This window comes from Stegodyphus dumicola, chromosome 5 (assembly GCF_044657685.1).
Source record: "Stegodyphus dumicola isolate Sdum_Otavi_A_Nest chromosome 5, ASM4465768v1".
Classification (NCBI taxonomy): domain Eukaryota; kingdom Metazoa; phylum Arthropoda; class Arachnida; order Araneae; family Eresidae; genus Stegodyphus; species Stegodyphus dumicola.
This window is the reverse complement of record NC_140772.1, coordinates 20,346,528-20,365,750: the sequence shown is the minus strand read 5'-3', so window position 1 is coordinate 20,365,750 and position 19,223 is coordinate 20,346,528. Positions and strand designations below refer to the sequence as shown.

The following is a 19,223-nucleotide window of genomic DNA, read 5'->3' as shown; positions in this document are numbered from 1 at the left end:
AAGCTTTTTAATTAGTCACGAGAAGCTTCTCGTAATTTCTCGAGGTTTCTGGAAAGCAAAAGGGTAGAATTACAGTTACAGCTAACACACAAATGCATTATTTCAATTTAAATATAAATTATGATATATCTATTTATTAAATGCACCTGCTCCTGTATTTTTACTTTTTCGGCGTAGATTTCTCTTAAAATTCGTCACGCGCGCATGGGAAAATAAAACAATTTTCATTACAATTCTTCCAAAAAAATAGCTAGCTAAATACAAAATCCGTAACAATATACACATTTTTCCCTGAATTTCATGTAAACTTCACATAAAACTTCATTTCATTAAGGATATATTTCTTATTCAATTTTTTTCATTTCTCACTTAGCGACAAGACAAAAATACATAAAAACTCCAAAATATCTTCATTAAAAATTGAAAAATATGGAAAAACGTAAAACGCCACATACAGTTAAAATAATTAAAAAAACAATTTTTTACGATTAAAATTAGAGTTTCTACGCAAACGCAAGCAGTTTGACCAAAGGGCAGGAAGACAGATTTTTCGGCGCACAAGATTGGAAGTTTACTTTTGGTCCTACTCGGCAAAAATATACCGAAGTTGGTGCACAAACTGACTTAATTCACCCTCCTACTAAGAATTTCAAATGTACATAATTGGCAGCCTCATTAGGCATAGCACCACTTTTAAATTGTTGACAGTTCTACAACTATTGCATACACATTAACTAAAGCCATAGAACACTTAACAGGAAAATAAAAACAACATAATTCAAATATTTCGACAGCAAAAAAAGCACAATTTACCAACATATAGGGCTAAGAAACCTGAGCTCACGAAGCTAGATAACAGAGTGAGAATATATTATATATTCCTATACTTTTGGTGCGGCCGATTGCAACCAAAAATGAAGCTGCAGAACTACATATTATAGCAGTCCCATACACAAAATTTCAAAGTCCTAAGGCTATCCGTTTTTGAGTTATGCAAGATACATATATACGTACGTACGTAAATACGTATAGACATCACGAAAAGAATTATTGTCCACCACGTTTTTACTTCGGCCGTCACTGTAGAGAAATTAGGGTAATTTTTTTAAAGCAAGAACGTGGAAAATGTGCAAAGCCCTCACCGGGACTGGAACCTTGGATCTCTTGAGTGAAACCATTACACCACGAAGGCATGCTGGGAGGAGGGAAAAAATGCCTTATAAGGTCACCCAAGATAGCGGGATTTATTGGCGACCAGTAAATTTTTAAAGTCGTAGGTGCCTTTTGATTTAACAATCTCCCGAATTTTACTGCACCGGTGAACCATAGTTTGACTGCCATAGATAGACATCCTTCACTTGACCAGTGACTAACTGGCTAAACAATAAGTGACAACCTTCGGTTCTTTATTCGAATAATCTGTTCTAAGGTCAATGCACTACGTTTTACGTTTATTATTATCTGTCTACGTTTACTATTATCTGGCACTGACTACGCATATGTCATTGGTGAACAACGCTTTTCGCTGTTAGCTTCAGTTTAGTTTTATTTTATTAATATACTTGAAAGGTGAATGTTAAACACATGCCTTCTATATTACGAGATGAGTATTTTAACATCGGTCATCAGTAAGTTTCTTTTTTTTTGTCGCCATTCCGTAAAGTATAAAATGGTAATTTTTCAAATTTAATGAGGAACTTGGCGATATAAAAGAAGTCTGCTTCACTCACAATTTATTCGTTTTTTGAGTATACAAATTCAGCGATTGAAAAGAAATGTTTTCTCCCTATCCGAATTAAAATATTTTTATCTTCCACCCGGCAGTGCCTCATCGTTCAACAAAGTGGAAGATGTTTAATTTTTCTTTCGAATTTTTTCTCTTATTAGTTAACAAACTAAGCAATTTGAAAGCAATAAACGCGAATTAATTTCATCTATGACTAATTATTAGCTGTTCCCGTGAAATGTTCTTTAGTTAGATTCATTAAAATGCTCTCTAGGAACAAAGAAGAATATTTGTTTGTTTGTGTGTATATTCGCAGAAATATACATTCTTTTTTCGATCTTGATGAAATTTTGCACACGTAACCTTTGAAAGAAGAAGAAGGTCACTCACTGTCTGCATAAGATTTCGAAAAACTGCCTCAAGAGATAATCTGTCTGTTCACGTCGCCCATTGTGGTATTCCAGCATTCAGTTTCACTAAACTTTCGTTTACCCTTTAGAAATATAGAACTTTCCAGAAGGTGCAGAATTTCTAAGGAATTTAAGTGTTTGTTGGAGAGCTTAAAGAACAACAATCATATTTGTAAACTTTGTAGGAGTATAAGTGACAACAAGTACAATAAGAATGAAATACTGATATAAACTGCTCAAGCACATCCTATACATCGTCTTCCCACAGTATCCACTAACGTAACCAAATACGGGGGGGGGCGAAAAACGTAACCAGTAACTTTGCATTCCTTCTTAGGAATCAGATTCAGGACTCATTTTACCCCTGACACACATCCGCTTGATGTCTATAAATATATCAGCAAAGAACCGCAGTCAAAGAGAAGTTCTCTCTCACCAAGATTCCCCTCATTTTTTTGTTTCCACCCACTCATACAAATATGTTTCAATGGTTTTACTAAAATTACGTCCCTCAGCTGCCTAAGTAAAATGAACGAGATAAGCATTACAAATATAACGCTGATTTTTGTTGTTTGACTTATCCAATAATCATTATTCGGCGTGTTATTTTAACCTAAAGAATTTTAGTACTCAGTTTATCAGTTTTTCTTCAATATTTCAGAAACGGTAAAGAAATCGGCCATTTCGGAAAGCTCATTGCTGAAATAAGACACGAAAGATAACTAATCATGTAACAGATCTTACTAAAACCCTTACATAGAGCCGTGATAGTTTTACATTGATCTACCACTCATCAGTTTGTTCCGCAAAATTGATGACAGAGTGTTTAAAAAACATATTGAACTTAAACATTCCCCACTTCCAGCACAGCCATCACCATTACATATAATTACCAGAGAATCTGTATATGTGCTCTAGACAACAGAAATGGAAAAAAAGATTTCTTCTCCATCAGCGAAAAATAGCCGCTCTTTTGCTAGAAGAATGGCTATAAAGCTTTAATGACCAGAAAAGATCTGTATCTATGCTTTCTAAAAGGGCATCTCTGCAATATTTGTTTTCAAAAAAGGATGAATTTATGACGTATAAACCTACAACAAAGTATTACACTTCTATATGCAGATGTCTGAAATTAGTCTCATCATCCGTAATAAATCCACTGTCTTATGTATAAACCAGAAAGCCTGGCGGTCAAACGAAATGACCGATTGTAAATTGTAATTAAAATGATTTGCGCAAAGGTGTCCGCTAATTTAAACTGAATTACGAAGGGCAGACGGTGAGGACCCTCCTTTGCTTACTGCCTAACGGGGTTTGCCCCTTCTACTTGCTTAATTGCTTGAAGTAGAGTGCAATGAAGGAAACCACTGGCGGTACATTTCTTAAGAGCCACCGCTAGCTCAATAAATAAAGGGGATTTAAATAATAAAATGTTAATTCCCATGTCAAAGATCTCTTTGTACACAACATTTCTTGCATAGATCTTTCCACCACTTTAAAGCTCGCCTTGCAGAGGACCATCCATTACTTTTAATTTTACGTCAATTCTTTCACGAACATAGAGGCAACACAACGTTGACCGTGTCCAAATGCAGGCTCAGGTAAAAAAATGCCAACACGCTTAAGCGTTTGGCCCTTAGACTTGTGGTCATAGCAAAGGCAAGTTTTACAGGAAAACGTCTCAATTGAAACGGCAACCCTGTGCCGTGGCAACTTCACCCCATTGGCTAGTACAGTTACGCAAGCAACCCATAAACTATCGGCGACAAACAGACACTAAAGCCGGATATAATAAAGATATTTATTTATTTCATTTTACTTGTTTTTTCTTCGTTGCCGGATTTTGCCGGTTGCATATTTCCGAATTCTATTATATACAGATGTTAAATTTATTTATTGAATGTTAAATGCACGTGCTCTTGTATTTTTAATTTTTCCGGCTTAGCTTTCTCATAATATTCGTCACGCGTTGCACTGCACGAGAAATAAAACAATTCACAGTTACGCAAACAACCAATGAACTATCGGCGACAAACACTTAAGCAGCTTATATATATATATATTGTGGGTAGATGTATGTATTTCTGCTTTTCTCTGAAAAATAATCTTCTGCCCCCAAGAAATTATTTGAAAGCCGCCTTGAATCTGAACATATCACCAGAACCTTTTTTTAACTAAGTCCACAAGGCTTGGGTTTATGTCCTCAGATTTCAAGAAACCTTAAAATAATTAAATAACTCCTAATATAATTCCTTTTATCAAAAACATGGAAAGTTGAGACTTAAATTTCTGATAATCGGATCCTACAAATTATCTGTCTGAACTCTCTTAATTGGGTCCTACAAAATATCCATTTAAATTTGTCAAAGTTGTTTTCAGAACATGATACTGATAGAAAGTCCTGGATAGGATGCTGGTTTCAAATATATTTCACAGTGTAATGAGGTATGTCGAAAGGATTTACTAATTCCTGTAAGTGAGAATGGGTTGAATGCAATAGCGTTTACAAATTCCTGTAGATGTTGTATCTCAAGCTTGCCTTCCGCGATAAACTCCGACATTCTTTCCTCTTGCAGAATGCTTGATTCAGTAGAAGTGTACGACCCGGAGTCAAATTCCTGGGAAGAACTGAGCGAAGGTCTGAATACACCCACTATGGGCGTGGGAGCGAGCTCATACAAAGGAAAGTTGTGGGTATGTGGAGGTATGGTTCAAGACATGAATGGGAAGATATGCGTCGTTAAAGAAGTCCAATGCTACGATCCCAAAATAAAAGAGTGAGTATTCCTAGAACTGTTTATTCTAAAATGTTTTCTTACGATTTGCACTAAGTACACTGCGAAAAAAAAAATGGGACAGTTCTATATCTCCCGTTCTACAGGGCTGAATAACGAAATTCAACTTGCGTTTTTTATGTTTCAAAAGCGCGACTTTGGATATTATAAGATTTATATATATCATTGTTCTAATATAGGTATTTGGACACAAAATCGGACTTTTTGTGATATGACATACCAATGTTTTTCCATATTTCAATTCTGCGACAGTTATGCCAAACTGGCAAGTTTTGTAAAAATCGCACGAGTAGGTTTTTAAAAAATTAGCTTTCATAATTTTAGCTCCTCAATGTTAATTGAATTTGATACATATTTATTAATATCTGTTACTTTATTAAATTTACTTGTTTCCTTCTTCCAGAATTCAAAATTTAGGTTCATTTCAAATAAAATTCGTCCATTTTTTTATGATTTATTTTTTAAATTTGTATGTTTAGATAATTTTTATAAATTTTTCGAAAAACATTTTGAATTATGACCTACAAAATTTTTATCATCATCTTAAAGTAGATCTTAAAGTAGATTTTTTATTCAAAATTTTCTCGGTTGTACGTGAATTTACTTTTTGGCGCGTTTCGAAATTTGATATATTTGTTATAAGCGACAATAACGCCAAATGTGGTTTACGCTCTTTGTTAAAATTATTTGAAATAATGAACGAGGACTTTTTACCGTTCGTTTACAATAAAAAAAGGAAAGGAAACTAGGTTGCAATAAATTAAGAAGTTCGCCAAGTGAATTATTCTTGGCGCAAACTGAAAAAATTACGCCAATATATACTTTTACATTTCTCCATAAATTTCGCACCAAATTTTACAAAATTTAATATTTAGGCATAATTTGACTCGTAGAATCGAAAGATGGAAAACGATTGTCATGTCATTTCAGAAAAAGTCCGATTTTGTGTCACAATACCTATATTAGAATAGTGCTATGTAAAAATGTAGTACATATCCTAAGTCGCCCTTTCGAGGCATGAAAAACGCAATTTGAATTTCGTCAATTAATCCAGTAGAACGGGAGATATAGAACTGTCCTTTTTACTTCCTTGTACGAAGTAAAGAGGAAGTATTGTAATCGCGAAAAGTTTCAGGCAGCATATTTCAAAGAAAATATCCATTTTGACCTTATGGAATGCAATTTAACGATGTTTAGAGAATTTTTCGTGGTGTCTGTACGTACGTACGTACGTATGCATCTCGAATAACTCAAAGACGAGTAGCCTCAGAACAATGAAATTTTGTGTATAGGACTGCTATAACATGTAGATGTGCACCTCGTATTTTGGTTGCAATCGGTCGCACCAATCGTATATAAATATATTTATATATATATCCACGCTGTTACCCGGCTCAGAGATCTCTTTCTTTACTCTTATATGTTTGTAAATTGTGCATTTTTTGCTTTAAAAATGATTGAATTATGTTGTTCTTATCTTCCAATTAAGATTTTCATGCCTTTAGGAATTCCACAAGCAATATTTGTAGAATTATCATGAATTTAAAAGCTGTTTATGTTCAGTTAAGCCTAATTTTTAAGTAACATGACGGACATATTTGCTTACATTTGAAACAGCAGAATAGTAGATTTGTTGCCAATCTAGAGAGATTAAGCTTCGCAACAACAAAGATAACGCCTTCATTTATTATTGCGAATTAAATCATGATTAATCCTTTCTGGAATTTTTCGAGGAAATAAGTGCTTAGGATTTACTTCAAAATTTTTAATGCAGATATTTTGAGTTTTTATGTATTTTTGCCTTGTCGCAAAGTGAGAGCTTAATTAATTGAATGAGAAAACTGATTCTTTTCTGTTTTGTTTGCTTAATTTCTTTCATGCATCGTTTTAGCTTTATTATAGTATTTGAATAGAACATGTGGCAACGATAATTCTTGAAATGATATAAATTTTGTGCATTCAGAGTGCCGTTATAGTGAACAAATATAGTGAATTTTAAAGAGTGCATTTATTCTAATGTGGTTTATGCGCTGTCGACGAAGTAGATTTAATTCAATCCAATCAATTTAAATGAAATTCAAGAAAAAATGCGTATAATTTAATATTCCGTACAAGGAAGTCATATGGTGTACACATCAGATTTTTTTCCTTCTGTTTCATGGAATAATGAAATTATAAAATCTTTCAAAGATGCTGTTTATATCAAAAGCAATCTTAAGCGCTTAGATTTCATAAATAGCCGAGTTCATGAATTTAGTGCAAAAACCAAAACATGAAGATCTCGATCTAACCATAAAGGCATTGTGCACTAGTATGCGTATTATTATTATTGCAGTTTTGTTGCATTCTGTTCCTTTCATATTGCAGAAAATATTTCCTTTTCAAGTGTTACTTTTCGCCAGCTTGTACTCCAACGACGAGTTTATTGTAGAGTCATTAGGTTCTTTTTGAAGCAGTAGACATGGAAAATGAACAATACCTTCGCCGGTGCTCAAATCTGGACCTCTCGAATACGCGCGAGTATGCTACCTTTACATCGAGAAGGCAGGCTGAAAAGAGGGAGAAATTCCTTATATATACTCCCCCTTTCAAAGGGTGACTGGGAATAAGGGGACCAATAACCAAATCCTGAACCTTTTAGTTTGTCTACCACCTTTCAGTTTGGACGCCACTGTAGAGTATTTAGGTTATTTCTGAAGACACACCACGAAGGGTAACGGTGAAAGGGCTGGGGCAATACCTTCTAAGTTATATCGTATAGTCGATGCTTACTATTTATAGTCATCCCTAACCATTTCTCTGCATTAGTTGCTTGCATCTTTACCTGGACTGAGCTTTTGTGTTTGCGAAATGAAGGGTGCAGAATGCTTTTATGCTTGCCAGCGAAGAGAGACTCGAGTGTAAGTAGTTAACAGGGCATTTTACGGAGTACATAGTAAATTTAGCATATTAAGCATCTTAAGTTAATAAAAGTAATTCTGAAAATTTGCTTTAAATTATTAATTGGGATTATTAGTCCAAAGGGGCAACTTGCCCAGAAGGACTATTAATTTCGTTTTGGCATTTTGCGTTGATTCACTACAAGCGTTGTAACACTTTTCAAATTGCTGCCACCGTGTCTTTAACTTTTGAAACTTGCTTGCAAAACCATTTGAAAGTGTTAGGAGTGACTTGACCACTGAACGTATCTGTTTTCGTGAAATCCAAACTGCTGTTCTCTGCTTTTGTTCGTTTTATTTATGTATGCAACTTTTAATGTTTTAGTTAACTTACTTCTGTAAGCCCCGTGTTGTACATCTGTGTTTCACGGGGAATTTGTATGTTTCCAAATTAAAAAAAAAATTGTTGCCACCAAATATTATTGCCCTGTATTATATTTGAAGAAATTACATAATGAAGAATAATCATAAATGCATGTATTTTTCTCGAATTATGATAAAACAACGGTACTAGAGCCATCCAGTTATGAATAACGTAATCCTCCTGCGAGTACGGGCATGTGGAAGCCCAGATTTGAAATTTAGAATTTATTTTATTATCGATTTCATATTTTGTAAAACTTTAACGAATTTTTGATTAACAAACTCAAGGATTTCAAAGTAAGCCATGTCTTCGTTGTACAGAAAAAAACCTTTTTATCTCCAACGCGCGAGACTGTGTATCGGAAATTCTAATGATATGCAAATTTTAAAATTATTTTGCGATATTGCTCTTGAACTGAATTTTATGGTGAGAAGAACATGATATTTAATAAATAAAAGTAACAAACAAAACAAAATGTTAAAAAAATGCCCCTTTGGACTTAATTTAAAATCTGAAACATTTCAGATTTTTTTTTAAGTGTTTTTATTATTTATTGTTAAGTTAAATTTTTTTTGAGTTTCAGTGCTTATACATTTTATTCTAAAGTTAGCCTCAAGATTTTTGAGAACGTATTTGTTGATTAACTGGTACCGTTTAAGGCTCAGCCAATTTTCAAAGCGCATATTTATTGCTTTCAGTCTGCTTAGTTTAAGCAATTAATAGACTGAATAAATTTGAAAAGTAAATTTAAGCTCTTACCTTGCCGAGTGGCAACGCTCTAAGAAATGATTATTTGGTTGTCAGTGTGTGAAAGATTAATTGATAATGTCTCGTGCAGTGACAAAGTGACAGCGCAATTTAATATTACGACTTGAAATTTTGAAATCACTTCTCTGTAGATATTTTTACTTCCTTGTACGAAGTAAAAAGGAAGTATTGTAATCGCGAAAAACTTCAGGCAGCATATTTCAACGAAAATATCCACTTTGACCGTTTTCGAATGCAATTTAACGATGTTTTTGCGTGATATCTGTACGTAAGGAAAGAATAAAAGACTCTTTTCTCCAAAAAAAAGAAAAACTAAAAAACTGCTTTAAAAGGAATTCTGAAGAGAATTTTTCGTGGCGTCTGTATGAACGTATGTACGTACGTGCCTCGCATAACTCAAAAACGAGTAGCCTCAGAATGTTGAAATTTTGTATATAAGACTACTATAACATGTAGATGTGCATCTCGTATTTTGGTTTCAATCGGCCTCGCCAAACGTATAAAATATATTTATAAATATATCCACTCTGTAACCCGGCTCAGTGATCTCAGTTTCTTGACTCTTATATGTTTGTAAATTGTACATTTTTTGCTTTAAAAACGCTTGAATTATGTGGTTTTTATCTTCCGGTTAAGGGTTTTATGCCTTTAGTAAATCTGTATGCAATATTTTTAGAATTATCAACAATTTTAAAATTGTTTAAGTGTCGCTAAGCCTAATTTGATGGCGGCCATTGCTCTTGTTTACATTTGAAACAGATGAGTAGCGGATTTGTTACCAGTCTAGATAAACTTAGCTTCGCAACAACAAAGATAACGCCTTCATTTATTATTTAAATCATGCTTAATCCTTTCTGGAATTTTTTCGCGGAAATAAGCGTTTAAGATATACTTCGTAATTTTTAATACAGACATTTTGAGTTTTTATGTATTTTTGCCTTGTCGCGAAGTGAGAACTGAATTAATTGAATGGGAAACACTGAATTCGTCTGTGAAAAAGTTTCTTTTTTGTTTTGTTTGTTTAATTTCTTTTATATATCGTTCTAGATTTATTATAGTATTTGAATAGAACATGTGGTAACGATTAGATAATTCTTCAAATAATAAATTTTGTGCATTCTGAGTTAAAATACGAATGAAATATAACGCTGTTAATTTCATTCATATTACCTAGCGCTAGAGTGTCGCTATGGTAAACAAAAAGAGTGAATTTTGAAGAGTGCATTTATCTATTGTGGTTTATGCGCTATCGACGAAGTAAATTCAATTCAATCCAATACGTTTAAATGAAATGCAAGAAAAAATGCGCATAATTTAATATTCCGTTCAAGGAAGTCACGTGGTGTACACATCAGATTTTTTTAATTATTTATTTTTGTAATTGCATTTTTAATTTATATCTTTCTCTTTACATCGCAAATAGCCGGTTCTCAGAATTTTGCCATTCAGTAAAGAACAAATCTTTACCTTATCTTTCATACCTAATCAGTGTATAATTAACGACTAGACTAAACGACTTAATTTAAACTAGACTGAACGACTTAATTTAAACTCTCTTCTTAGTAATTTAAATATGAATCTTGTTTTCTAACTACTTCTCTAAGCGGTATAGCTAAAAGTATATTTAATCTATCCAACTGAATTCATTAATTAACTAAATCCTGTTAATAATGTTTATGAACATTTATAAATTATTGCAAATAATAAAAAATATATATTTCAAATCTGTAACAAACTAAGGCTGCTTTTTTTTTTTTTTACCTAAAATTAATAAAACGTATCGTTGGCGCCCGTGCTAGGTACTACAAAAAAGAATGACATTTTTTTCATTCGATGTTATCAGTTTTATATGGAATTAAGTCTTGAGGAAAAGCTTTGTGTGATTCGAGAAGTAGCAGAAGACTTAATACCCCCAAAGTTTAGTCATCTTTAGTGTCATTTATGCTACATTTCAGGTGGAGTTATGGAGTGAAGCAGCTGCCTTGCCCTCGCTCCTTTGCAACCGCCGTGCGATGCAAGAACCTTCTGTTCCTTGTAGGTGGAACATCTTATAAAAACGCAGAATGGGACTCAGAAGAGATGAAGAGTCTGTGCGATGTCATCTGCTATGACGACGCGCGACGAACGTGGTGCTCATCTACACCCCTGCCTTATCCGCGCCATTTTGTGGGAGCAGCTGTGATTGGTAAGATGACTTTTCTGCTCGCTTCTGCACGAGTAGTTATTATTATTTATCCTCTTGAACTAGAGATACCTACAGAAATCAGGTTCACATATTATTTATTAGTGGGCAAAAAGAAATAAGTATCTTGTAGGTTAAAGGTATGAATTCTGCCCAACTTCATCCTGATTCAAATGGACCAATCCATTTGAATTTGAATTTCAATTTTACTGCACTGGCAGGGCAGCGTCTTAGCGTATAGCTATTCTTTACCGGCAGTGGATTTTTCAAAATACAAAACCTATAACAGTCATATAATTCGGCTATGTTGAAATAAACTCGATGACAGGGCTGTGAAGTGAATCTCTGTTCACAATCAGTGTGAATATACACATGATACATAGGGTAACTGTTTGTAATAATCGGGACATCCTAGCAATAATATCCTTTAATTGCATTACAAAATATAATGGTGGCAGACCCCGAAAGCTTTGTAAGGTACATATTGGTCTGGTCTGGTAGAAATGTAATGGGACAACCAATGTTTACGATAAGTAATGTAGGTATAGTACCACAACACTTCGATCTAGAGAAAGCCCAAAAGATGACAGGGTTCACCAAGCTGTCGTGGCTCGAAACATTTATTTTATCTCACACTGACAGTCCCGAAACCTCTCGTGAACCTCGAGACTCGCAATGTTCACGGGAGGTCTCGGCACTGTCGGTGTATATTGGTGTCGTACAAAAACAACTTGATCAGTAATGCTCGATTTTGGTTTCTAAAGGCAGAATGAAGAATGGTTTTATGGCACTGTCAACTGGTATTTTAACCCTCTGAGAGGCCCGGGTTTTTGAATCTGTCATGAAGACCTGTATTTAAAGAGCCTTTATTAGATAAATATGTATATTTACCTATTTTAGTCTCTATTTTCATAAATTTACATTCATCCAGATGGCATTTATATTGTTAATGAAAGTAAGAAAGCAAACTATCTTAAATTATAAGCTAATGCATAACAAGTGAGAAAAAATCTCATGATCGGATAAAGCCGATCATGGGGCTCAGAGGAAACGCTCCAAATTTGTATAATGTCCTTTCTACATTGCACGAAAAGCTTCATCTTTCGATAGAAATTAACTAATATTTTTTACTGCAGTTTCCTTTTTCGTATGCTCCATATAACGTGAATACCAAGTTTCAACGAAATAGGTTTACCGGAACGTACTCTACATAGGTCTGAATAGAGAAACTTTAATTAGAACTATCCCGTATAGAAATATAGATTTAAGTATATAAACCCTTTAACTGCTTTTTTAAACGTTTTCGGAGTTTCCTTTAAAAATGCTTAAGACGTATTTACACGAATTTTAAATCGCACGAAAAATGTTTAAGACGTGTATACACAAAGCCCAAATTTCGCGAAAAATGCTTAAGACGTGTTTAGACGATGCAATCAGGTCTTCCTTCCCCTACCTTTCTGCAGGCGGCTGTCAGTTGACACAAATGTCTTAATAGGGTGTGAAGTCTGTTTGAAAAGAACACTTTACGGAAGGGTCCTGAGACTGAAGAATCACTGTCAGACAGCAGGTGCGCATTATATTTCCGACGACTGCAAGCTTGTGAATCGTTTTACAACAGTTTGCCTTGTGGTTATTTATACAAATAAAAGTCAAACAGAATCGTTCATTGTTATAGTACATTACCGAAATTTAGAAGAAACAGGAAAAAGTAACAATTCTAACGTAAAATGTACTTTTTAATAAATCATATATTATAACAATGTATTAAAAGTTGACTACAATTTCTGATTCGTCAAGAACAGGATAAAATGTAAAATGTTGCAAACACCTATTTTGTTTGCTCTCGTATTTCAAGTGCGGGTGTTTTTAATGATATATTTTTCCTTTTTACATTTTTAAATGTTAAAACTGTGCTTTCAGTATGCCTGATTTTTGTATTCGTATATGTGGCTGTGTCGTAAACGTGAACTGACATATAAAAATTTCTTGGATGTCGAAAGGAAGATATTCTACTCGGAAACTTCAATTAAATCGAATAAATTCACATGCTGAAAGAATTTCTAGAAATATTTGTTTTTAAAAATTTTATTATTAAGATTTGAAGTACAAAATAGTTTTAAAATCTAGGGAAAAAGTGCGCGTTTTTTGGAAAGAAATCTACCGGTATAAAATCGCATAAATTTAACGGAGTGTAAGTTAAGTAAAAAAGTTAGTGTATGAAAGGGTTACATATACTGCGCACAAATTTAGTCAGAGGAACAATACTCTGACTAGTAAGATAAAAGTAAGATAAAATTTTCTTTTTAATTTATGACAGTCTTAGTTTTATTTGGGTACCCCTCCATTCTGTATTAAAATTAGTGAAATATTTATAATACGCGTCATTTCAAAATTAATTCTGTAATGTGGTTCTTATACATCGCCTGATAGGAAACTTGCCACATTGCTAAGAAACAAACCTATTGCCACGCAAATTCGTACACTGCACATGTACATTATGAAAATGAATTCATTTGTAAGCCACCTAGACGATTAGATTACCGGATATTATGCATCCAAACAATGTATTGAGTCATCTCTTTTGGCATCATCACAGCTAAGATGTACGGGGGTTACCTGCTGTTTCTTGAGTATGGAAGTGCTACAAAACCTCGAGGTTACGAAGAACTTCATGTTAGGCCCTGTGTCTTTGTTTGGTCCTCGCTCCGTATTATAGAGGAAATTTTCGATTAATGTCAGAACTATTGATGTAAGTTGGGGACAATTGATTTAGAAAGGAAATGTGCAGCGCCATAGCTGTTCCGGAATAAGGAGACAGACATCAAAATGCACTAATCGACGCATACGACATCTGACCACGATCCACAACCGGAAATATTTTGCGAAATGTACAGGAGGGTGTATTGTTCGAATATCTACCGGGACACTTTCACAAGGACTGGCTGAAGCAGGTACGATTTCCAGCAGTCCTTAACAAATGGTATCATTAATAGTTAGCTATTGCAGGGTTCATTTGCAGTAGTGTCGCGTTGAGTGGATAGAATGTGCGTATTCAGCAACGAACCTCGCTTGCGTTATGTTTAGTACTCGTTGTGTCCACTTCTTCTCCTTTATCGTATCTTCATCTAGACATTCCAAATGTTATTCTTCAACAAGGTTAATACCTAGCCTCACACTCCTGCTTGGCTCACTTTGAATGCATTGCAAGGTTTGCAAATACACCTTTACTCAAATTAATTCCCGATGTGACCATTTGTGGACATGGGGCATCGGTTGAATTCCTCCCATCCCTTCCCAAACGAAGATGAATTACAAGATTACATAAGACACAGAATGCGCTTAATACCACACGTCAGGATTGGGAAACCACTCAGTGCAAAGATGTATTCATGACTGCATTGCATATGAAGCACTGAAGATTGTGGTACTTATCTTTCACTAGTAATGATGGTTTGTGCATACCCACAAGATTTGCACATATTATAAGGCCATTTTCTCCCTCCTTTCTGCATATCTTCGCAGCGTAACGGTAGCACAGTTGGCGCGTATTCGAGAGGTCCAAATTAGACTTAGCAAGGCATTGCTCATTTTTCCTGTAGTCCTGCTTCAAAAATACCTAATGCCTCTACAATATCATGATAGTCCACGGTCCTTCTTCTGCTTGAAAGTACAGTTTGAAATTGACATGGGAAGACCACTTCGTAATAATCCAGCCTCATTGACACCAGATATGTATGTTTTCTATAGTCACATTATTTTCGTCTGAAATTCTTTGAAACTGCACTATAAACTCGTTCGCAGACACTTCATCTGAAGTTCTCTGATCACTCAGCATATCTAACTTGCGAATTAGAGGCCTTTTTGGCCGGAAATATAAGATCTCACTCTGATCTTTTAAATGTAAACTATTCATATAATGTGATCTAATTCTTCCTGACGGGATTGGTGCATAGTTTTCCGACTTTCTGCAACTTTTGTACATTTTGTTCACATGAAAAAACTCCACAATGCCCACCTTTTTCTTTAGGTCATATAAAGTTCCAACTCTGTATTCGTCCACTAATTTCGTTCTGTTGATTCTTCTCTCCATTTTCTCGAACAATTCTAATTTTATCTTATTTAGCCCATTACCTATTTGTTTTATATGTGTAAGATAAAAAGTATGAAAGCAAACTTCTAAATTTAATTCACTATAACCTCTTTTATTTTCTATTTCATTTGGAAACTCCATCTCTCTGTTCTAAAAATAGCGCTTAAGTCTTAACTGCATCATTCAAATTAATCATGCAATCTTACGTAACCCTTAAGAGGGCTCATACACTTTAAACCCCTTATGATCTTAGAATATGTGACTGTTGCAGGAATTGGAATATTTTATTTATTTTAAAAGCAACTACTTCCAATTTCTTACAGCTGACTACAAAATATAGCTTCTTTGGAAACTAGTAACCAGAAAGTTTGTGTTGCCACAAATATTTTTTGTAATTTAATCCGCTTTGTGACAAAATGTTTCGTCATGTTTCCACCTTACACGCATAATATTTTAAAAATGGCTAATGGTATATAATTAAAATTGGATGGAATTCTTTATATGGGCACTATTCTCTAACTGAACTAAAACCCTGATGAATATTTTAGAATTAAAAAATTTTATGCACGAAAACATTACAGATTTTTTTTAATAAGAAACATTTTATAAAATCAACTCCAAATAAAATAAAAATTTAACATCAAATTCTTAGAATTTTTTGGTTTACAGTAGTTTCCAAATGTTATAAAAACTAGATATTAAATATGCAATTAAATTATGCAATAGAATGTTTTAAACTATGCGCGCAAGGTGAAAACATGACAAAACATTTTGTCACAAATCGTATTAAATTATAAAAATATTTGTATCAACATAACCTTTCTGATTACTATTTCAGAAAGCAGCTATATTATGTAGTCAGCTGTAAACGGTTGGAAGTAATTGCTTTTAAAATAAATAAGTTATCCCAATTCTTGTAACAGTCACATATTCGAAGTTCTTATGGGTTGTAAGATGTACAAGTCCCCTTAATGTAGATGCCTCTTGACCAATCACGAAATTGCAAACCAAAACTTTTCTCTTCGCGTGCTTCCATCTTGCATAACTACACAGTTCAGCTTTGCTCTCTACTGTGCTGAGATGTTATTTCGCTGGCTTGCTTTCTATCTCAACAATATAAAAAATGTAAATCTTCTGTGTAAAGGCACGACTAGACTGCCAAGTGATTGTGGCCACAAATACCAATTGCAAATAAAAATGGAATTAAAACTGCCTCGACAGCCAAGTTCTTTAGATATTACCAAGTTAACATTATGAGCATACTACGGAATCAAAATTCTTCTTCAGTATGGATCTAAGCACGCATCGACACTGCTCCGGCTTTTCCTTGTGCTTATATATATATATATATATATATATATGATGTGCCAGCTTTTGTCTGGAATAAATAGATTGGCAGATAATCATAAATATAGTCGTAGCTTAAATTATCAGACGATAAGTTTAAAAAACAGAATCCATTTATTATTATTCAGGAGAAATAGCAGTTACAAAATCAGATATCCGGAGTAAATAAAAAGAATTACTAATAACTTTTGTATGGAGTTTACTGCATCGTTACATTAAAGAAAAGCCCCCGATATTCCTTTGCGAGTCCTTTTATAGCCTCTGAAAAGGCGGAGCTTCCGAGAAATGACGTCAGCCTCGTCAGCCAATCCAGTTCGCTTTAAATATCTCGAGAACATTCTATAACTGTGCGTGTAGAAAAGGCGGGAAAAACAACTTGACTTCGGGGCTGTGGATTTAATTCCACGTACTTTCAAATAAGAGAACGTCGCCATTAAAAATGAAAAGAACATACAGTTAGACTTTTAAGTGTAATCTTGACTATGGAGTTTTATTATTACATATATACAGGCTTAGATTAGAAAAAAGACCGGAAGGTTGCTGTTAGAGGTGGATATGACTTGAAATCAAGATCTGGAGAATGTTTCAGTATAACAAGAAATCTCAGACTTGCAAACCGCCTTTATTTGGGCATAATTTGGGCATACTGAAGGAACGCGGCACATTGCTGCTGAAGGATTTCGAGCAGATGTTTCACGTATTGAGAATACTCCAAATAGTGATAAAGAAAAGGAGGCAGATTGCATGTTAGCGGGACAAAAATGCGCTTACGAACAGCACGATTATGTTATTTTATAGCATACTGAGGAAGGTTAAGTTACCTCATGTCTCAAATTGACATATTATCTGTTTACTATTGTTGTCTCAGTAAAAGATTCACTTGAATTATAACTTGACATAAAGTATTATGTCCAATTTTAAAATTATGCAAGCACATATGTCATTTGCTTTTCATAAGAATCATAAAGATAGCTCTCGAATTTAGGATGACGAACTTCATAATGTTTTCTTATAAGCAGTTTACTGTTTTTAGAACAGAAAAGGGGAAAGCCCCAAATCAAAACAAAGACTTTAGGAGCATAAATTAATGTTCAAATTTTATCTTACGCATTACTTTGATTTAATTTTATATATTTCTTGAAATATTTTACTTTTAGTATGCTATTAATTTCAGCAACTCTGATTGAGCTTTGAATGAAAACTTTTCCACTGACCTTTCAAATAATGTTTGGCTTATGCATAGATTGATGTTATTGATATAGAGCAATACTTTATTTTTAGACGTTCAGCTGTTTTCATTGTAAGGATTATGTTAATTTTATTAACAGTTAAATTTTGAGTTAAATTTCCTTTCCTATCGATTCTTAATTTCAACTTACCACTTCCGGCCAGAACGTAGTTTTAGAATCACGTCTGAATGCTAACGAGGAAGAGCGATATATAACCGCGAAGTTCTACAGTCTACAGTGAGAGAGATACCAGATATTCTGGCTGCACGCGTCCGCCATTTTAGGCTACTCTCTCGTAGGCTATTATTACGCTCGGCTGTACTTTAGGCTCTTGATAGCTTCGCAGTCAATTAGCATTAAGGGGAAAATTCTGTTAGAATTTTGATAGCGTCGGATATACCTCTTTAGTTAAGATTTAGTTTAATTCTTAGTCTCTTAAGTTCAAGCCCGTGTGTCGGCTTTATTGTACAACTCCAAGACGAAGTTAAGCTTTAATTGGAATGATAAAGGGTTATTTTACTCTTCTATCTTGTTGTTTCCTGTCACACGAACTCAAGCGATTATTCGCTTGTCAGTTCTTAAGATTCTTTACTTCCAACAGTAACTTAGAATTACACAGTGGAGAATTCTACATCATAAAATTTGTTGTTTTTCTGCTCATACCTCTTTGCGATCACAAAATACTACGACAAATAAACGCTAGAGCTGCCAAACTGATTTTTCAGTTGAATTTTAATTTTATTGAAAGTTAAGATTTAGTCTTAAAGGTTGGAAACATCAGGTATTATTAGCCCAAAAGAACAATCGTTTGCCCAAAGAGGGTCGTAGACTTAAAACGGGATTTTGCAAAGTCCATTATAAATGAAGTGTCACTTTTCAAATTGCTGCCATCCAATATTATCGCCCTGTTTTATTTTTAAAGAAATTAACTATTGAAGAATCTGCATATATGTATGTATGTATGTTTCTCATATTGTGAAAAAAACGAGAATAGCTGTGGCCATCCAATTTTGAATAACGTAATTCTCCACCTGAAGATACCTCGAAGCCCGAATTTTCAATTTCATATTTTATAAAATTTTAATGAATTTTTGATGAACTTGCGATCTGAAAGCGAGCAGTGCTAACTCTGTACGGAATTAAAAATTTATCTCTAGCGCGCGAGACTGCATATCAGAAATTCCAAATATATGATGTTTTCAGAAATTTTGTGATTTTTCCTTTGAATTGAATTTTATGTGGTGTTAAGTGCGAAGAATATGATATTTAATTAATAAATTTAATACAGAAATCGTTAATAATAAATAGACAAAAAAACGTTCTGCAAGCGATCTTACTAAGAAAACTGAACATTGATTTGATGAACTGACAAA

The 19,223-nt window shown here is 34.0% G+C and overlaps 1 protein-coding gene across 3 annotated transcripts in view; it reads left to right on the top strand.

Annotated features, from left to right (window-relative positions):
* The window catches only part of LOC118182432 (uncharacterized), a 144,904-nt gene that overhangs the window by 95,764 nt on the left and 29,917 nt on the right, over positions 1-19,223 (top strand). For all 3 annotated transcript variants that reach the window (XM_085816488.1, XM_085816487.1, XM_085816489.1), the window contains 2 exons: positions 4,713-4,913; positions 10,958-11,187. In XM_085816488.1, coding sequence (XP_085672614.1) covers positions 4,713-4,913; positions 10,958-11,187 — 431 coding nt within the window. The remainder of the gene's footprint in view (positions 1-4,712; positions 4,914-10,957; positions 11,188-19,223) is intronic.